This window comes from Jaculus jaculus, chromosome 12 (assembly GCF_020740685.1).
Source record: "Jaculus jaculus isolate mJacJac1 chromosome 12, mJacJac1.mat.Y.cur, whole genome shotgun sequence".
NCBI lineage: Eukaryota > Metazoa > Chordata > Mammalia > Rodentia > Dipodidae > Jaculus > Jaculus jaculus.
The window spans coordinates 34715435-34729711 of record NC_059113.1 but is presented as its reverse complement, the minus strand read 5'-3'; the positions used below and the strand labels follow the sequence as shown (position 1 = coordinate 34729711).

Sequence of the window (14277 nt, the reverse complement as noted above, 5' to 3'; positions counted from 1 at the left end):
CTTAAGCAACTTGTCTTATGACTATAGAAATCATTGCATAAGCAATTTGTGATCTTTTTTCAGTAACTTAAATTCTTATTTAAACCTTGCTGGGAAACAGAAACTTAGGCCTACTGGTGACTCTAAAGGCCTATGATAGCATTCCTCTGGTTCCTGAGTCCTTCAAAGGGAGCACATTGTAAGGAGTCCTACCCTTCCTTTGGCTCTTAGATTCCTTCTGCCACCTCTTCTGCATTAGGCCCTGAGCCTTGGAAGGTATGATAGAGGTATTACAGTACTGAGCACTCCAATCACTTCTTTCCAGCACCATGATACCTTCTGAGTCCTCCCAAGGTCACTGGCATCTGAAAAGAGAAGATTCTCTACCAAAAGTGAGAGTAGCATTAAAAAAGGGTATGAACATCAAGAGAAGTGCTTACTGGGCAGTTTGATAAGCATAGTATATACATTTAGCCAGACATCAGCAGACATTACACCCCTAGGGCTCATGACTAACCCTGTTTTAAGTTTTCAGTATCAGGGATGTATTCCCTCCCATGGAGTGGGCCTCCAGTCCAATTAGAGGGCAGTTGGTTTCCACTATGATAGACATGCCACTATTGCACTCACTGGCTCATTTGACCTGGCTGGCCAAATATAAGGCTTGCAGTGCCCACTGCTGAGTATCTTCAGTGGTGATTTCTCTTTCTTCCATTGAACTGCATGCAGAATGGCTTCTTCCAGCTTTCTGTCAGCTGGTCTGCATGGAGGATGTTATCAGTTCAGTTCCAGCAGGATTTCTCAGTGGCCTTGCAGCCCAAGTATGTGGAGTCTTGACAATAGTCTTGTAAAATGGTTAACTTTTTGAAGCCAGACTACTTGCTTCTTTGTCAGTGAGTAATAAAATTAATCAATTTGGTGTCATTTTTCTCAATAGTCTTATAAGGAAGATGGTTAATTATGGGTTTAGATGAGATGATCAAAGGAACTGGAATGGTATTTTTCAATGTTGGACATAGAATGCTTGTTAAAAATGCTTTGTGATTGGAACTTAGATCATAATATTAAAGTATGTAGATGAAGATGTGTATATGTAGAAAGGATGCAAACAATCTAAATAGACCAAATTTTGCCTAAAATTAATTTCTTTTAGAAGGAACAGAAAGCTAATTTGCAGGCTAACCCTAAACATCATGCCTAAAGTTAAAGATTTTTCAACTGTTTACAGACCTTCAAGGTTGCTCTAAAAGTTTTATATAGGGATATAGATTTAATGCAAATTCAGCTTATATTAGACACAGGTGATGTCCTATGCTAGGTGGGTCAGAAAGCCTTCTAAAGTAGCCATCATCCAAGAGGGAACAGACTGGCAGATCTAGCAGCAAAGAATGACCTTGAAGGAGACTTTAACTAAATTAACCCTAGAGACCAGCAAAGGATGGGTGGGACTCCTTCCCTTTGCCCGGTTAAAGGCCAGGTTTACTCCTCATGTAAAAGGAATTACTCCATTTAAAATTATGTATGGAACCTCCTCCCCCTCCTGCCCTGGATGGGTCTTGAACAGATAACTGACTTTACTAATGAAAGGCTTCTTCTGTTCTATCCAAGTCTTACAAAGAGTCCAGGAGTCCATTGTTCCAGCAATCAAGACTGATTTTCAGACACACCCTGTTTGCCCCCATCCCTTTCAGCCTGGTGACAGAGCATGGATCAAGAGATACCATATTGGGTGTATTGGGATGTTGGAAGGTCCCCTACCAGGTCATCCTAACCACTTCAACGGTTGTGAAAGTGTAGGGGACAAAATAAAAAGAGGATTAGACTTCCTTTTTATGAAACAAGGGGGCCTATGTATTGCTTTATGTAAAATTTACTGCTTTTATGCCAATCAGTAGGGGATAATCCAAAACACACTGGCTTTAGTTAGAAAAAAAAAATCTCAGAGGAAGAGAATGTCAGCGACAAGCCACTAATAATTGGTTTCAGTCTATGTATAATTGGTCTCCATGGTTAACTACTCTTATTTCTGAGGTCACCGGCATACGTTTGTTAGTATTGCTAGGCCTCAACATAGGACCCTGTATTATTAATACTTTGGTCAGATGTGTTAAAAATAAAATTAGTTCTGTTAAGCTTATGGTATTATGGACACAATATACCCCCCTATCTGAAACTGAAGAAAGACCCTAGACATTATCCCTCCCGTGTCAAATATGTAACTCAGTGCCATGTCAGAGGGGGGAATGTAAAGTGAGAAAAATGTTATATTTCTCTACATTCCTTTATACCTAGCTTAGAGAAAAATAGAAGTCACTTCCTTGTAGGAGCTCATAACACACTTGTTTAAGGGGATGGGGATGGTAGATAAACAGGAGGCTCGGCTGGTCTGAAGAGCATTACCCCAGGCCCGCATTGTGGAGCAAACTCCTTAGGGCAGGTAAGTGGGATATTGGGAAACTCCTGGTTACAGGCCTACCTCGCACCCCTCCCCCCAGGCACCTCCTGTAACTTATGTATGGTTTAACTCCCATCCTGATTTTTATTTTTTTTTTCCTGTCTATAAACATTATGTGGGTATTTCCAATAAAAGCTGACACTTCCAACAGTTCAGGGCTTCATCCTGAGATTCCCAAACTCTGGGATGCAGACCTGATGCACCAGCTTTCTTCTTTTTCTTTCTTTTTACCCAATAAAACTTTGCCTCTCATTCCATGAGTCGAAGGTCTTACTTGTGGAACATTAGACCCCATAACAACAGCATGCTGAGCAGTGTAATATAACTGAAGTGCTCTGCTCTCTCTCCTTTGCCCAGCATATCCACACTGTATATGCTACTCACTGGTTCATTCCTTACCCCTTCAGTTGCCAGTACCCCAACATCTGTGTTCAAGTAACCTTATGTGGTAGTTTAACTCTGTATCACATTCACCTTAAACTTCGCATGCCTCATGTCATCGCCTGTCATTACAGGAAACACGAGTTTGTGTACTAAGGTATATTGAGAAACTAAGTTCATATAACTTTTATAGCATATGATTGTAATTGTGTATAGCTTTAATACCATGATGTGTTATTTTATAAATTAAGTTTACCATTGGTATATATGTGTACAGAGAAGCATAGTATATGCAGTTTGATGTCTGCAGCTTCAGGTGTTGGCTAGGGGTCTTGGGACATGTTCCCTGTGGACAGCAGGGCTTACTGTGTATGTTGTCAGCTCTACTTCCCCAGCGCATGGGCCACGCTTTTCTGTTTCCCTCCATACCTCATAATTTTTGTGTGAGAAACTGGAAATTTTACAACGTGCATCATAGCAGCTATGTATAAGGAAGTCTTCAGTCTTCCTAATGAGGGCTCTCATCCTTATTTTCTTGTTTGTTTAGTGACTGGCTGGATTGTTTTAGTGAATCTATTTCTCCCTTGTTGTTTGGATATGGAGCCCCCCACCCCTTATATCCTCCTGGTTAAACAAAAGGGGGGGCTCATGTATTTAAATCTTGGTCCTCAACTAATGGTGTTATTGGGGATAGTTGGATCATACCAAGGCTGACTTCATCAACAGATAGCTGAGTCAACCGTTAGGTCCTGGTTGCAGCATGTGGAATGTAGCTTTGAAGGATATCTCTGGGCCTTGCCTCTTCCTTATTTCTTCCTCTTTGCTTCCTGGCAGCCATGAGGTGAGCAGCCTCGTTCCACATCCGCCCGCCTGCTGTAGCAACAGTGGGTCCAGACCACTACGGACTGCAACCTCTGAAACAGAACCACTGTTGCAGAAATTCTCTGGAAAGATCTCTCCGATACCCAGCATGTGTGAAAGTAGAGGAGTTTACTTACCTGAGAATCCAAGAGCTTGAGACAGCCCTCAAAAGAAGATTTGAGCCTGAGCTGAGCTTTTTATTTCCATTTTACAGTTCTCATAGCCAAGGACAGGAGTAAGTGAAGAGACCAGAAGGGGCAATTTGCATATCGATCATTTCTGTAGTCAGGTCGCCCTACAGTGAACTCCGTTTCACTTTGTTTTAGCCTAAACTGTCTTTCTTTCTTATCGTCCCTCTGGGCCCTTTCTGGATAGTTCTCTCTCTGGGATTTTTCCATCTGTTGAGAAAAAGATAACTTTAGCAACTCAGCAATTAACTCTTTAGAGTTAACTCAGTGGATCAATTCAACTTTCAGCTTTTTTTTTCTACCACACCACAATAATTCTGTCCTCTTTAAAGAGGTTTTTTGTAGATATATTCTCACGGTGACAGAAACTGGCTAACACACTCCCTACAACGTTTGGCCTGGAACACTGTTTTGCAAAAAGCCCATGGTCACGGTCACCCATGACAGTGACTTAACTGGGGCTCGCTTTCTCTCCTCCACCACATGCGACTCTTAAGCACCACAAATTGCAAAATGAATTCTCTATTGTTTCCCAACCGTATCCTGGGTTCTACATTGTTTTACAAACTAATCCAACTTAATTTTCTCTCATTTGAAGAATGGTTTGTGTTTGGTTCAGCCCCTAGAGACCTCCTCCTGGCTCCGTCCAGCAAACCAGCATGCCTGTGCTTTCACATCGTGGATCCCTCCCAGCAGTCTTTCACCATAACCTTCATTCTCCTCAGGAATGCCTTTGGCCTTGAGTTTCTTCACTCTATTGCAAAGGAGGACAGTCGCTTGGGGAAGGTTAGGAGCCTGTTTGTTGCGTGACCCGTTTCTTCTTTGCTAAGGCAAAAATCTCTGAGTCGAGGCTCTGGATCTTGGCATAGAAACAAGCTTCCTTCTGACACCTTGTTAGCTGTGTTAAGGGGTGAAGGTGCTTTTCACCGGCCAAATCCTATACTAAAGGCACCTTCAAGGTATCTTTTTTTTAACTTTCAGCTAAAGTGTTAGGATGCAAGTTGAACATAACCAACAACCAGAGGTATTCCTGCCCATGCTGTGAGTCTTTTAAACATGTGTCCCATGACCTTGAGCTAAGCATGCCCCCCCCCAAAAAATTTGTGTCTATAATTTTTCCTTCTTAACCATAGCCCTAAGATGGGCATGCTCAGATGTGTGCTTCTTAACTGAGCATGCTCAAAATGTGCCTGCCCCCAATTGTCTATGAATGTGTCTAGGCTTCCTGAGTAAAACCTCCACACGTTCTCTGTTCCAGGAAGACAGTGCTTTGGAGATGCCACCATGCTTCCCTTACCTGCCCCAGACAGCACATCTTGCCCCTCTCTTTTAGGTCTGGGTAATGTTTGCTTTGGCTTTGCTCCTTGTAAGAGGGAGTCAGGTAGCTTTGTTAGGGAACTGGCCACCTAAAGTAAATGTGGAAATGTCTTGGGCCTGCCCAAGTCTGTACTTTGCTAGAAATCAGAGAAGAATCTGGCTTCTCCTGATGTCTTGCCTAAATGTGTTCCCTAGACCTGTTTTACTACACCTGAGCCCTTCCTAGGAGGGAGGTCTCCTTTCATAAAATTCAGACTAATCCTGATATTGTGGTTGGTCAGAACTTGGCTTCATGACCGGCCTCTTCCTGAGCCAGCCCCTAGCCCGGACCAATCAGCCCTCACTCTGGCTCACATGAGCCAGAAGGTGAACCCCACCACCACAAGAGTATAAATAGCTGCCCATAGGGTATAAACAAGTCTCTCTCCTGGATAGCTCCTGCACTTCAAGGTCCTGGTAAGCTTCCCTTGTCTCCACCCAGCTGGGCCCTCCTTGCTCCCGTATGAGCTCTCAGCCCCTCCTGTCCTCCACATAGTGGGAGCTCTCTGTACTTTCTTCTCTTTCCTTCTCTTAATCTAATAAAGTCTCTCTCAACCTTACCCTCTGGATTTTAATTTTTTAAGTTCACAAGGCAAGAATCTGGGATACTCTAAATTTATTGGTACATTGGTGTGTTGGTGTATTGGCAAGGAACCCCAACATTCCCATTGCACAGCTGGAGATATGGTTCAATGGTTAAGGTGCTTGACTGAAGAACCTAACAACCCAGGTTCCGTTCCCCAGTAAGGCCAGAGGCACAAAGTGGCGCATGCATCTGAAGTCCATTTGAGGCAGCTAGAAGCCCTGGCATGCCCATTCTGAATCAGTCTCTCTTCCTCTCTCTCTTCTTGCAACAAATACTTTTTAAATTCCCATTTCAATTACATTTGATTACACCCTAATGCTAGGAGCAACCATGGCAATGCTTACATCTCAAAAATGGGCCTTAGATGAGAAAAAGAAGCTCCCCCACCCCCAACATCTTTCCACTACACTAATTTGGGGCTTGGTGGCAACAGGAGGTAGGTGGGCAGAATGAGAAACACCAATGTCTAGCTCCACCTAGGAAGGAAAGACCTTTGGAAAGAAGCTGGAGAGAGGGAACCCTGTATTTGGCCCCAGAATTTCAGTGGTGTCTCAGCCCCAGTGAACTGGGCAGGAGGGAGGAAAGAGGAGAACGTGCTATTAGTTAAACAGCACAGACTCACCATTATTACCAAAATGTCACGGGTGTCTTACAGATCTCTTCCACTTGCCATTTGCCTTTGATGCCATTTGCAGGGACTTAGTTCTCTTCTTTAACACCCACCAGTTTCACTTACGAAAGGGAGGGTGGGTCTTTTTGGGCTTTCATGCTGAAAACTCATCTCTTCCCGTCCCAAACTTAATACCACGGGTGAAGAGGAGGAGTCCTGTGCGGCTATGCTACAGCCGGACTCTGCTCAAGGAGTACTGGGCCTGTGGTGTATGGCTAGGAAAGCCGGTCAGCCTGCCAGGACTTGCCAATGGCTTGAGTGTCACCAAGGAGGTTCATGTGCTGGAGTCCCAGTGTGGCCACGCTAAGAGGTGACAGACCTTCAAGTGGTAGGACCTAGAGTGAGGTGATTATGCCACTGGGAAGTCACTCTCCCAAGTGACTGATGCCGGCCATTGACTTCATACTAAAGATGACAGCACGTACAATGCAAGGCCATCTTGTGTATTGTCCCCTTTTCTATGTAGCCATTTCCTTTTCTGCCTTTCCACCAGCACATGATACATACGGGAGGCCTGACTAGGCATCAAACCAATATGGTCACCTTATCTTAGGCTTTCAGGTCTAAAACGGATTTTTTTTTAAAAAAATTTGTGAGACAGTGAGAGAGACAGAGTGAGAGAGAATGGGTGCGTCCGGGCCTTTCAGCCACTGTGAAGGAGCTCCAGACACCTGCACCCCCTTGTGGCACGTGCGCGACATTGTGTGTTTGCATCACTTTGTGTCTGGCTTACTGGAGATTGGAACATATGTTCCTAGGCTTCGCAGGCAAGCGCCTTAACTGCTAAGCCATCTCTCCAGCCCCTAAAACCGTGAATTAAATAAACCTTTTGTTTTCTTTATAAAGTGCATGGGATGTTTTTTTATAGCAAAAGAAAACTGACTAAGACAAAGCCACATATGATGACATTTATGCTCAACATAGAATCTGAAGCATTTCTGTATCCAGTCCCTTTGTGAAATTCCCTGAAGGTCCACTGCCTATCAGGTACACTTAGAACATATGACAGGAGACAGATTCCCAAGGGCTTGAAACTGCCCTAGGACAGGAGATCAGTAACAAACACTCCCAAGGGAGCTGGTAGGAGATAAGCTGTTTATATTCAAATGTTTTTAGTATCCTTCTGCTCTTGAAGAACCCATGAGTCACAGGTGGAAATCCAGTTGCTGTAACTTTTCTGGAGACTAAGCAGGTGATATACCCTAAATTTAAATATATATATAAATACTCTTTGTTTTGGCAACATTCTTACCAAGATTTAATACTTGGGACATACTTCAAAAACTATCCATGCCAAGTACCTGTGAGTGGAGAATGGGAAGTAAAGGTTTGTGCAGCCATGTGACAAGACTATGTGGAGATTTTAAAGAATGAAGCAGAGCTCAGCAAGAGGAAGGAAGTGTATGCTGACATGAAATCATCTCACATTTCTATCAGAAAACAAAATACAAGATGGCATGAGCTATTATCACTTCATGTCAATTTCCAAAATATATCAATGGATCTATATTTATCGGACATTTTATTCTGGGAAAAAAAAACATCATAGGAAATTAATTTATTTATTTTGTTCTAGTGTGCCTCTGTTCTTGGTTTTATGGTTATTTGTGTCAGATTTTATGAGGTAGGAAAGAGGTTTTCAAGTTTTATTATTCCCTCTACACAAGCCCAGGATACTATAATCTTATATTTATTACTTGTTAAAAAATGCCAACAAAGTCACTTGGGTGGGGAGATTTGAAGTCCATTAACTTTCTTCTGTGCTTTTCTCTATATTAATTTAAATGGAATTTTCTAAGATAAATTTTATGGAATGAGAGTAGGCCCACGCTTATGAAGTAAAATCCCTCCCTCACTTCTTCTTGCGTGCGTCTTGCAGTCACTCACCTGTGTTGACCCAACCAGCATCTGAGTGAGAAGCACAAGTTACCAAAATGGAGGATTAATTCCATCACAGGTATTCAGGTGAAATAGGATCAGATGGCTTCCCTCTCAAGAGCGTGGTCTGAGAATCCACATTACTGGAAATGCACACTCTCAGGCCCCACTGAGAGCTGAATTGTTCTGCATGATCGGGGCTTCCAGGTGGCTCTGGATGGCGCTGAGGTCTGTCAAGCCCTGTCTCTAGGTTCCATCCCTGGTTACAAGCTAGATCCCCATCATGGGCACACAGAATCCAAGTATCTGGAGTGGATCCATGTGCGAGAGAATCCAACATGGAGCCTGGGACTGAGGTGAACTCAGAACCTCTTTCTTCAAAGACTCCTCTCTCATAGCTTTCATGATAACCCTTCTCATAGGGTACTTTGTAGACTCCATCCACTGTGCTGGGCACTTCACCCAGATCACCTCCTTTAAATCTCCACAACCCCAGAGCCTTGCCCCTGGAGTCCACATCTTATAGAAAGGAAACCTCTTCCCTCTGCAAAGTCACAGGCAGGCTCAATCCCAGGCCACCTGACCTCCAGGCTCTTACTGCTCTTATAATGTAGTCCCTCTTGTTTTGACTCTCTCCCTTAAAGGTAACTTTGCATCTTCATCATTCTTTCTTGGTCGCTGGCACCCAGTTCAAAACAGCAGCTCACTAAGTGTGGAAGACTACAGAGTCCACCCTCAGCCCAACACCTGTGTCGCACAAGGCTGGGTGCAGCAAGCCTGGAGCTGGGCGATACAGACGGGGCCTCTGCCCTCTCCTGGATGGTATTAGGAGCTCAGCTGGTAACTCATGTTTCATCTGAACATCTGGCCCTTGTCACTACCCTTCAGACCTTGCGCTGTCACATACCTCCGGGCTCGGGGTCTGCGCTGCTTCTGCCAGCTTTGCCGTGTGTCGGAACAGCTCATGTCATGCCTGTGTTCCACATGCATGCCACAGGACAGCGGGGCACAGGAGACAGGCAGCCAAGTTTCTTCCAATCCCTTTACGGTCTCCACCCCAGCTCAGTTCTTATCTCTGCCCAACTGGCAGACACTGCACAGACCCTTGAAGGCACCAGGCGCTTCGGGTACCTGTGAGACCTTGCTCCTTTAGCACCATACTGCAATCCAAGTCACTGACTCAGTTTTGCCTTCCACCGAAGCTCTTCACCCCACCTTTGCGCGTGCCCCGGCCCACACCCTGGCCCCACAAAAACCCAAGAGAGATCAGTGAGTTACTCTGATGTTTATTTTAATGCATCTTAGTCCACACAGTTGATATAAAATCAGGAAAAAGCAAAGCAAAAAATAAAATAAAGGCCTGGAGTCTTGGCATCCGAAGGGCACCGTATATACATCTACAGTTGGTGGCCAATACGAGTCATTGCCAGACAGTCCTTGGAAGCACAGAAACTTCTAGACCCAGTAAGTCTGGGAACTCACAGTCCCAAGGGTCTAGATCTCATCCTGATGCTCCGACCATAAAGAAAATGTGGGAGTGATGGAGGCTTTCAGATGTATTCATTATAGTAATAGCAGCAGCCTAGCTAGGTACAAAAGCAGTTATAAACCATTTATATTACACAGAATTATTCAGGTCTCCATTGTACTTTATGTCAAAAAAAAAAAAAAACTGTTAATTGTATTTCCAGTGAGTTGTTTAGATGATTAGTGATAGTAAGGAATGGTAAATCCATAGCACCATGTCACAGATTCGTCGTCACTGATTTCTCATTTAAATGTGTGACTAAGATACTCCCCCTGAAAGGGCAAGTATTCCAAAGCCATTAGCCGTGTTTCAGCAGAGGGCTCCAGTCTGCTTATTGTGCCTGTGGGTGCTTAAGGCTCCGCACAGATCAGATCCGATGGTGGATGCTCCTGCTCAATGCACCAGGTCACCCACAGAGTGAGGGTTTTCGGGCATTCCAGGTTTTTACCCCCACACTTTGGTTTTCTATGAAGCGGAGTGGGAGGGAGGTACGCATCTTCTTTCAGATGAAAGGGAAGGGGCCAGGTGGAGTTATTTTACTTCTGGGTGAAACAAATGATGGAAAAACAAGACAGACACTGAGCTTGGTTACGCTGTTAGGACGTCAAGGTCTTCAGCTGTTTCTTTAAGGTTCAACAGGAGGCTGAAGGTCAACATAAAAAGCAAACAATACTATGTACATATATGTAAAAAGTGTTATAAATAGGTTTTATAAACCATAGATATTATATACATCTTCAATCAACAGCAATTCCCCCCTCAACTGCTTGCATTTGGTTTGGCTTGAGTTTGGGCTTTTGGCTAGCTCTTTTTGGCTTGTTGGTTTGTTTCTGGTTTCCTCCCTCCCTCCCTCCCTGCGTATACTCAGAGCCTAGGCGAGTAGCCGGGCGCCTCATTCGCGTTTCCGCAGGATCACGTAGATGACACCGCTGAGAAGGGCCAGGGGGAACGCCACCCAGGCCAGGATGTAGGCGAAGCCATAGGAGTAGTCAGTGTTGACATGCCACTCAGAGTGCCTCACCGTGTAGATGGCCGCTGCACTCATCACGCACAGACCTGGAGAGGACAGGCAGAGCAGGTGAGGGGGGGAGTTCCTGGTGGGGCGGCACTGCCCAGTCACTGGCAACACTGGCCACAGAGGGCACGTCTAACCCTGGGCACAATGTGCTGCCCAGCTCAGACCTGAGAGGAGCCAAGCAAACGAGCCACTCTTCCCCTCAAGTCTTGGCCGTGCAGGCCATGACACTGAAGGTCCTATGCACATTTTCTGCCCCATGTCTCTTTTCTCTCTGCTTTGCTGGCACCCAGACCACACAGGGTAGCCAGGAAGTACTCCGACTACAAGATCAGTCAGGCTGTCTCTTTCCAGAAGTGGGTGTGGACATGCCCAGCAACCTGTGTGGTGATCAGAAACCAACGGCAGTGAAATGATACTGCATCACTATTGGTACCGTAACACAGCAAAGCCATGAGGCTCCCTGCTGACCGTACAGGACCAGGTTCCCTTGGCAGTATTGCCTCATGATCAGGAGCAGGCAGTGTCTATGAGAAACTTCCTGGGAGCCAGAGGCTTTCAATAAGGGAGGAAGGGAGACAAAGAAGCAATGAGGAGGAGGAGGAGGGAATAGCCATAGAGGAAGGAGACTACCAAGCACCAGCTCCATCCCACTTGGTGCCCCATGGTTGTGCCTGAAGCTCAAGGCAGATAAAAGGGCATCAGACACCCAAGTAGGTCAGCCCACCCCTCCCTGGCCCACCACGCAACTCTCCGGTGTGGAAAGAAGAAAAGTCTCTACCACAGGGCTGTGCAGCCACCACGCTGAAGCCTGCCAGCCCATGCCATGCGACAGTTGGTGTCCCTCCACAGGGAGGAGTCCAGGGACATCAGCAGCCCAGCCTGAGGCTATACAAAGCTCTGTCTGTTCCCTCCTGAAAACAGGCTCTTTGAGAAGCTCCCGGAGACTCTAGTTTTTAAAGCCAGCAGGTTGCGTGGGGTTCATATGGCTCCCAAGCTCCAATGCTTGGACCACCTATGGCTAACCTTGTTGCTATTTGGACTGCGGACGTGGTGGTCACTGCAACTTTGTCTGAACAAACTGCAGAAATGGGAGACTATGTCACACGAGCCAGCTGACCAGACTGTCCTTCAGCAACTCAGAAGAGAAATCTCCCATTCAGCTGGTCCTAGTGAGGCCTGTAATTCCAGCACTAGGGAAGTGGAAATAGGAGGACTCCTGTCACTTATTGGCCAGTGAGTCTAGCCCAACTGTGAGGTTCTGGCCAATGAGAGGCCCCTGTCTCAAAGGAGGTGGGTGGTGTTTCTGAGGCTGAGCAAGGCCATTCTTCAGCCACTAAACACATGCACACAAACTCTCACACACATAAACACACATACACACAAGCACATATACATATATCCACATGATTTTTAAAAAGCAAACAAAAGAAAGAAAGGAGGAAAAGAGAAAGAAAGATAGAGACAGAGTGACAGATAAAGAGAGAAAAAAGAAAAGGAAGGAAGAAGGAAAGGAGGGAGAGAGGGGAAGAGGGAGGGAGGGAAGGAAAGAAAGAAAGAAAGAAAGAAAGAAAGAAAGAAAGAAAGAAAGAAAGAAAGAAAGAAAGAAGAAAGAAAGAGGGAGGGAGGGAGGGAAGGGAGTCATTTTGAGCTAGCTATGATCTATCTAATGGGGGCAGGGCTGTAAGAAAGCATGTCCACAGAAAAAGGTGAGGGGTTAACAGACATGAAATAGGGTGTAAGGATGCTTAGGATACGAGAAGCCTCTCTATGGGTTGTCTATGAGCCACAGGCACGAGGGACAGCCTTAGTAGCCATGTAGCTCAGCTATGCCTCGGATTAACTGGCAAAAAGAAAATGTTAGATTCCTACATTTTTGGACATTGGCACACTCAGGAGCCATAGATTGTTACTAGAAAATTTTTAGCGCCAGGGATGAGTACCTTCCAGTGAGTTGTTGACCGGCGGGGTCCCTAATGTACCCCAAACTATTGCAGGCCATTGCTGAAGCCCTTGGTTTCCCACCAGGAATAGATAGTAAGACCCTATTGCTGAAGACTCCACATACTTGGGCTGCAAGGTCACTGAGAAATCCTGCTGGAACTGAGCTGAAAACCTCCTCCATATAGACCAGCTGACAGAAAGCTGGAAAAAGCTTTGCTGCATGCAGTTCCATGGGAGAGACAGAAATCACCAGTGGAGATAAACAGCAGTGGATACTGCAAGCCTTAAATTTGGTCAGCCAGGCCAAATGAGTCAATGGGTACAATAGTGGCATGTCTGTTATGGGGGAAAACAGCCACTCTCTAGTTGGACTGGGGGCCCACTCCACAGGACAGAATACATGCCTGATACTGAAAACCTATGACAGGGCAAGTCATGAGCCCTAGGGGTATAATGTCTGCTGGTGTCTGGCTAAATATATATACTGTGCTCACCAAACTGCCCAGTAAACACTTCTCTTAATGTGCATACCCATTATTAACACTACTTTCATTTTTGGTTAGAGAAGCTTCTCTTTTCAGACGGCAGTAAAGTTGGGGTAACTCAAAAGGCACCATACTGCTGAGAAGTGACAAAGGAGTGCTCAGAACTGAAACATCTCTATCACCTTCCAAGGCTCAGGGTCCAATGTGGAAGAGGTTTCGGAAGGAATGTAAGAGGCAAAGGAAGAGTAGGACTCCTTACAGACAAAAAATGGCCTGGATATCCATGACCTCACAGTGCCTGACACTACCTACACAAGACCGTCATAACAGGTGGGAAAAATGATGACATCAAAACAAAAGAGAGACTGTGTGGTGGCGCACGCCTTTAATCCCAGCACTTGGGAGGCAGAGGTAGGAGGATCACCATGAGTTTGAGGCCACCCTGAGAATACAGAGTGAATTCTAGGTCAGCCTGGGCTACAGTGAGACCCTACAGGGAAAAGAGAGACAGAGAGAGACTGATTGAGAGGGGTAAGGGGCATGATGGAGTGGAGCTGCAAAGGGGAAAGTGGAGGGGGCAGGGTTACCATGGTTTATTGTGGAAAGGTGCCAATAAAAAAAAAAAGTTAAAAGAAGAAAATACTATGTTCCACTTCTGACCAAGAAGGACAGAGACAGGCAGGACACAATGTGCAGCGAGTAACCTGACTGGTTAGCTTGAGGTTCGCCTTAAAGGAACAAACTTCAGAAGGGAGTGAGGCTAATGAGAGCAGCTAATGTCAGACAAGAGTTGTCCCCAAAGCCAAATATGTCTCCTTGCTGTGAGTCCCTTTCACGTCACCCAGCAGGTAAGAGGCCTCAAGGTCTCCCCACTGGTTAATGTGGCCTCTGAGAGGGTCCTGAGTATAAAAGCATGGGTCGGATGTAAGCGGAAGGACAATGACCTGGTCC

At 45.4% G+C, this 14277-nt stretch overlaps 1 protein-coding gene across 2 annotated transcripts in view; it reads right to left on the bottom strand.

Moving 5' to 3' along the window:
* Positions 1-9624: 9624 nt before the first annotated feature.
* Pmp22 (peripheral myelin protein 22) overlaps positions 9625-14277 on the bottom strand; it is a 30328-nt gene continuing 25675 nt past the window's right edge. The window contains exons 5-6 of one of the 2 annotated variants that reach the window (XM_004663109.2): positions 10747-10938; positions 9625-10525 (exon numbers count right to left, since the gene is read on the bottom strand). In XM_004663109.2, the coding sequence (XP_004663166.1) occupies positions 10775-10938 (164 nt within the window). In that variant the 3' untranslated portion in view covers positions 9625-10525; positions 10747-10774. Of the gene's footprint in view, positions 10939-14277 lie in introns of both variants that reach the window. The other variant, XM_045131637.1, reaches the window with a different exon arrangement.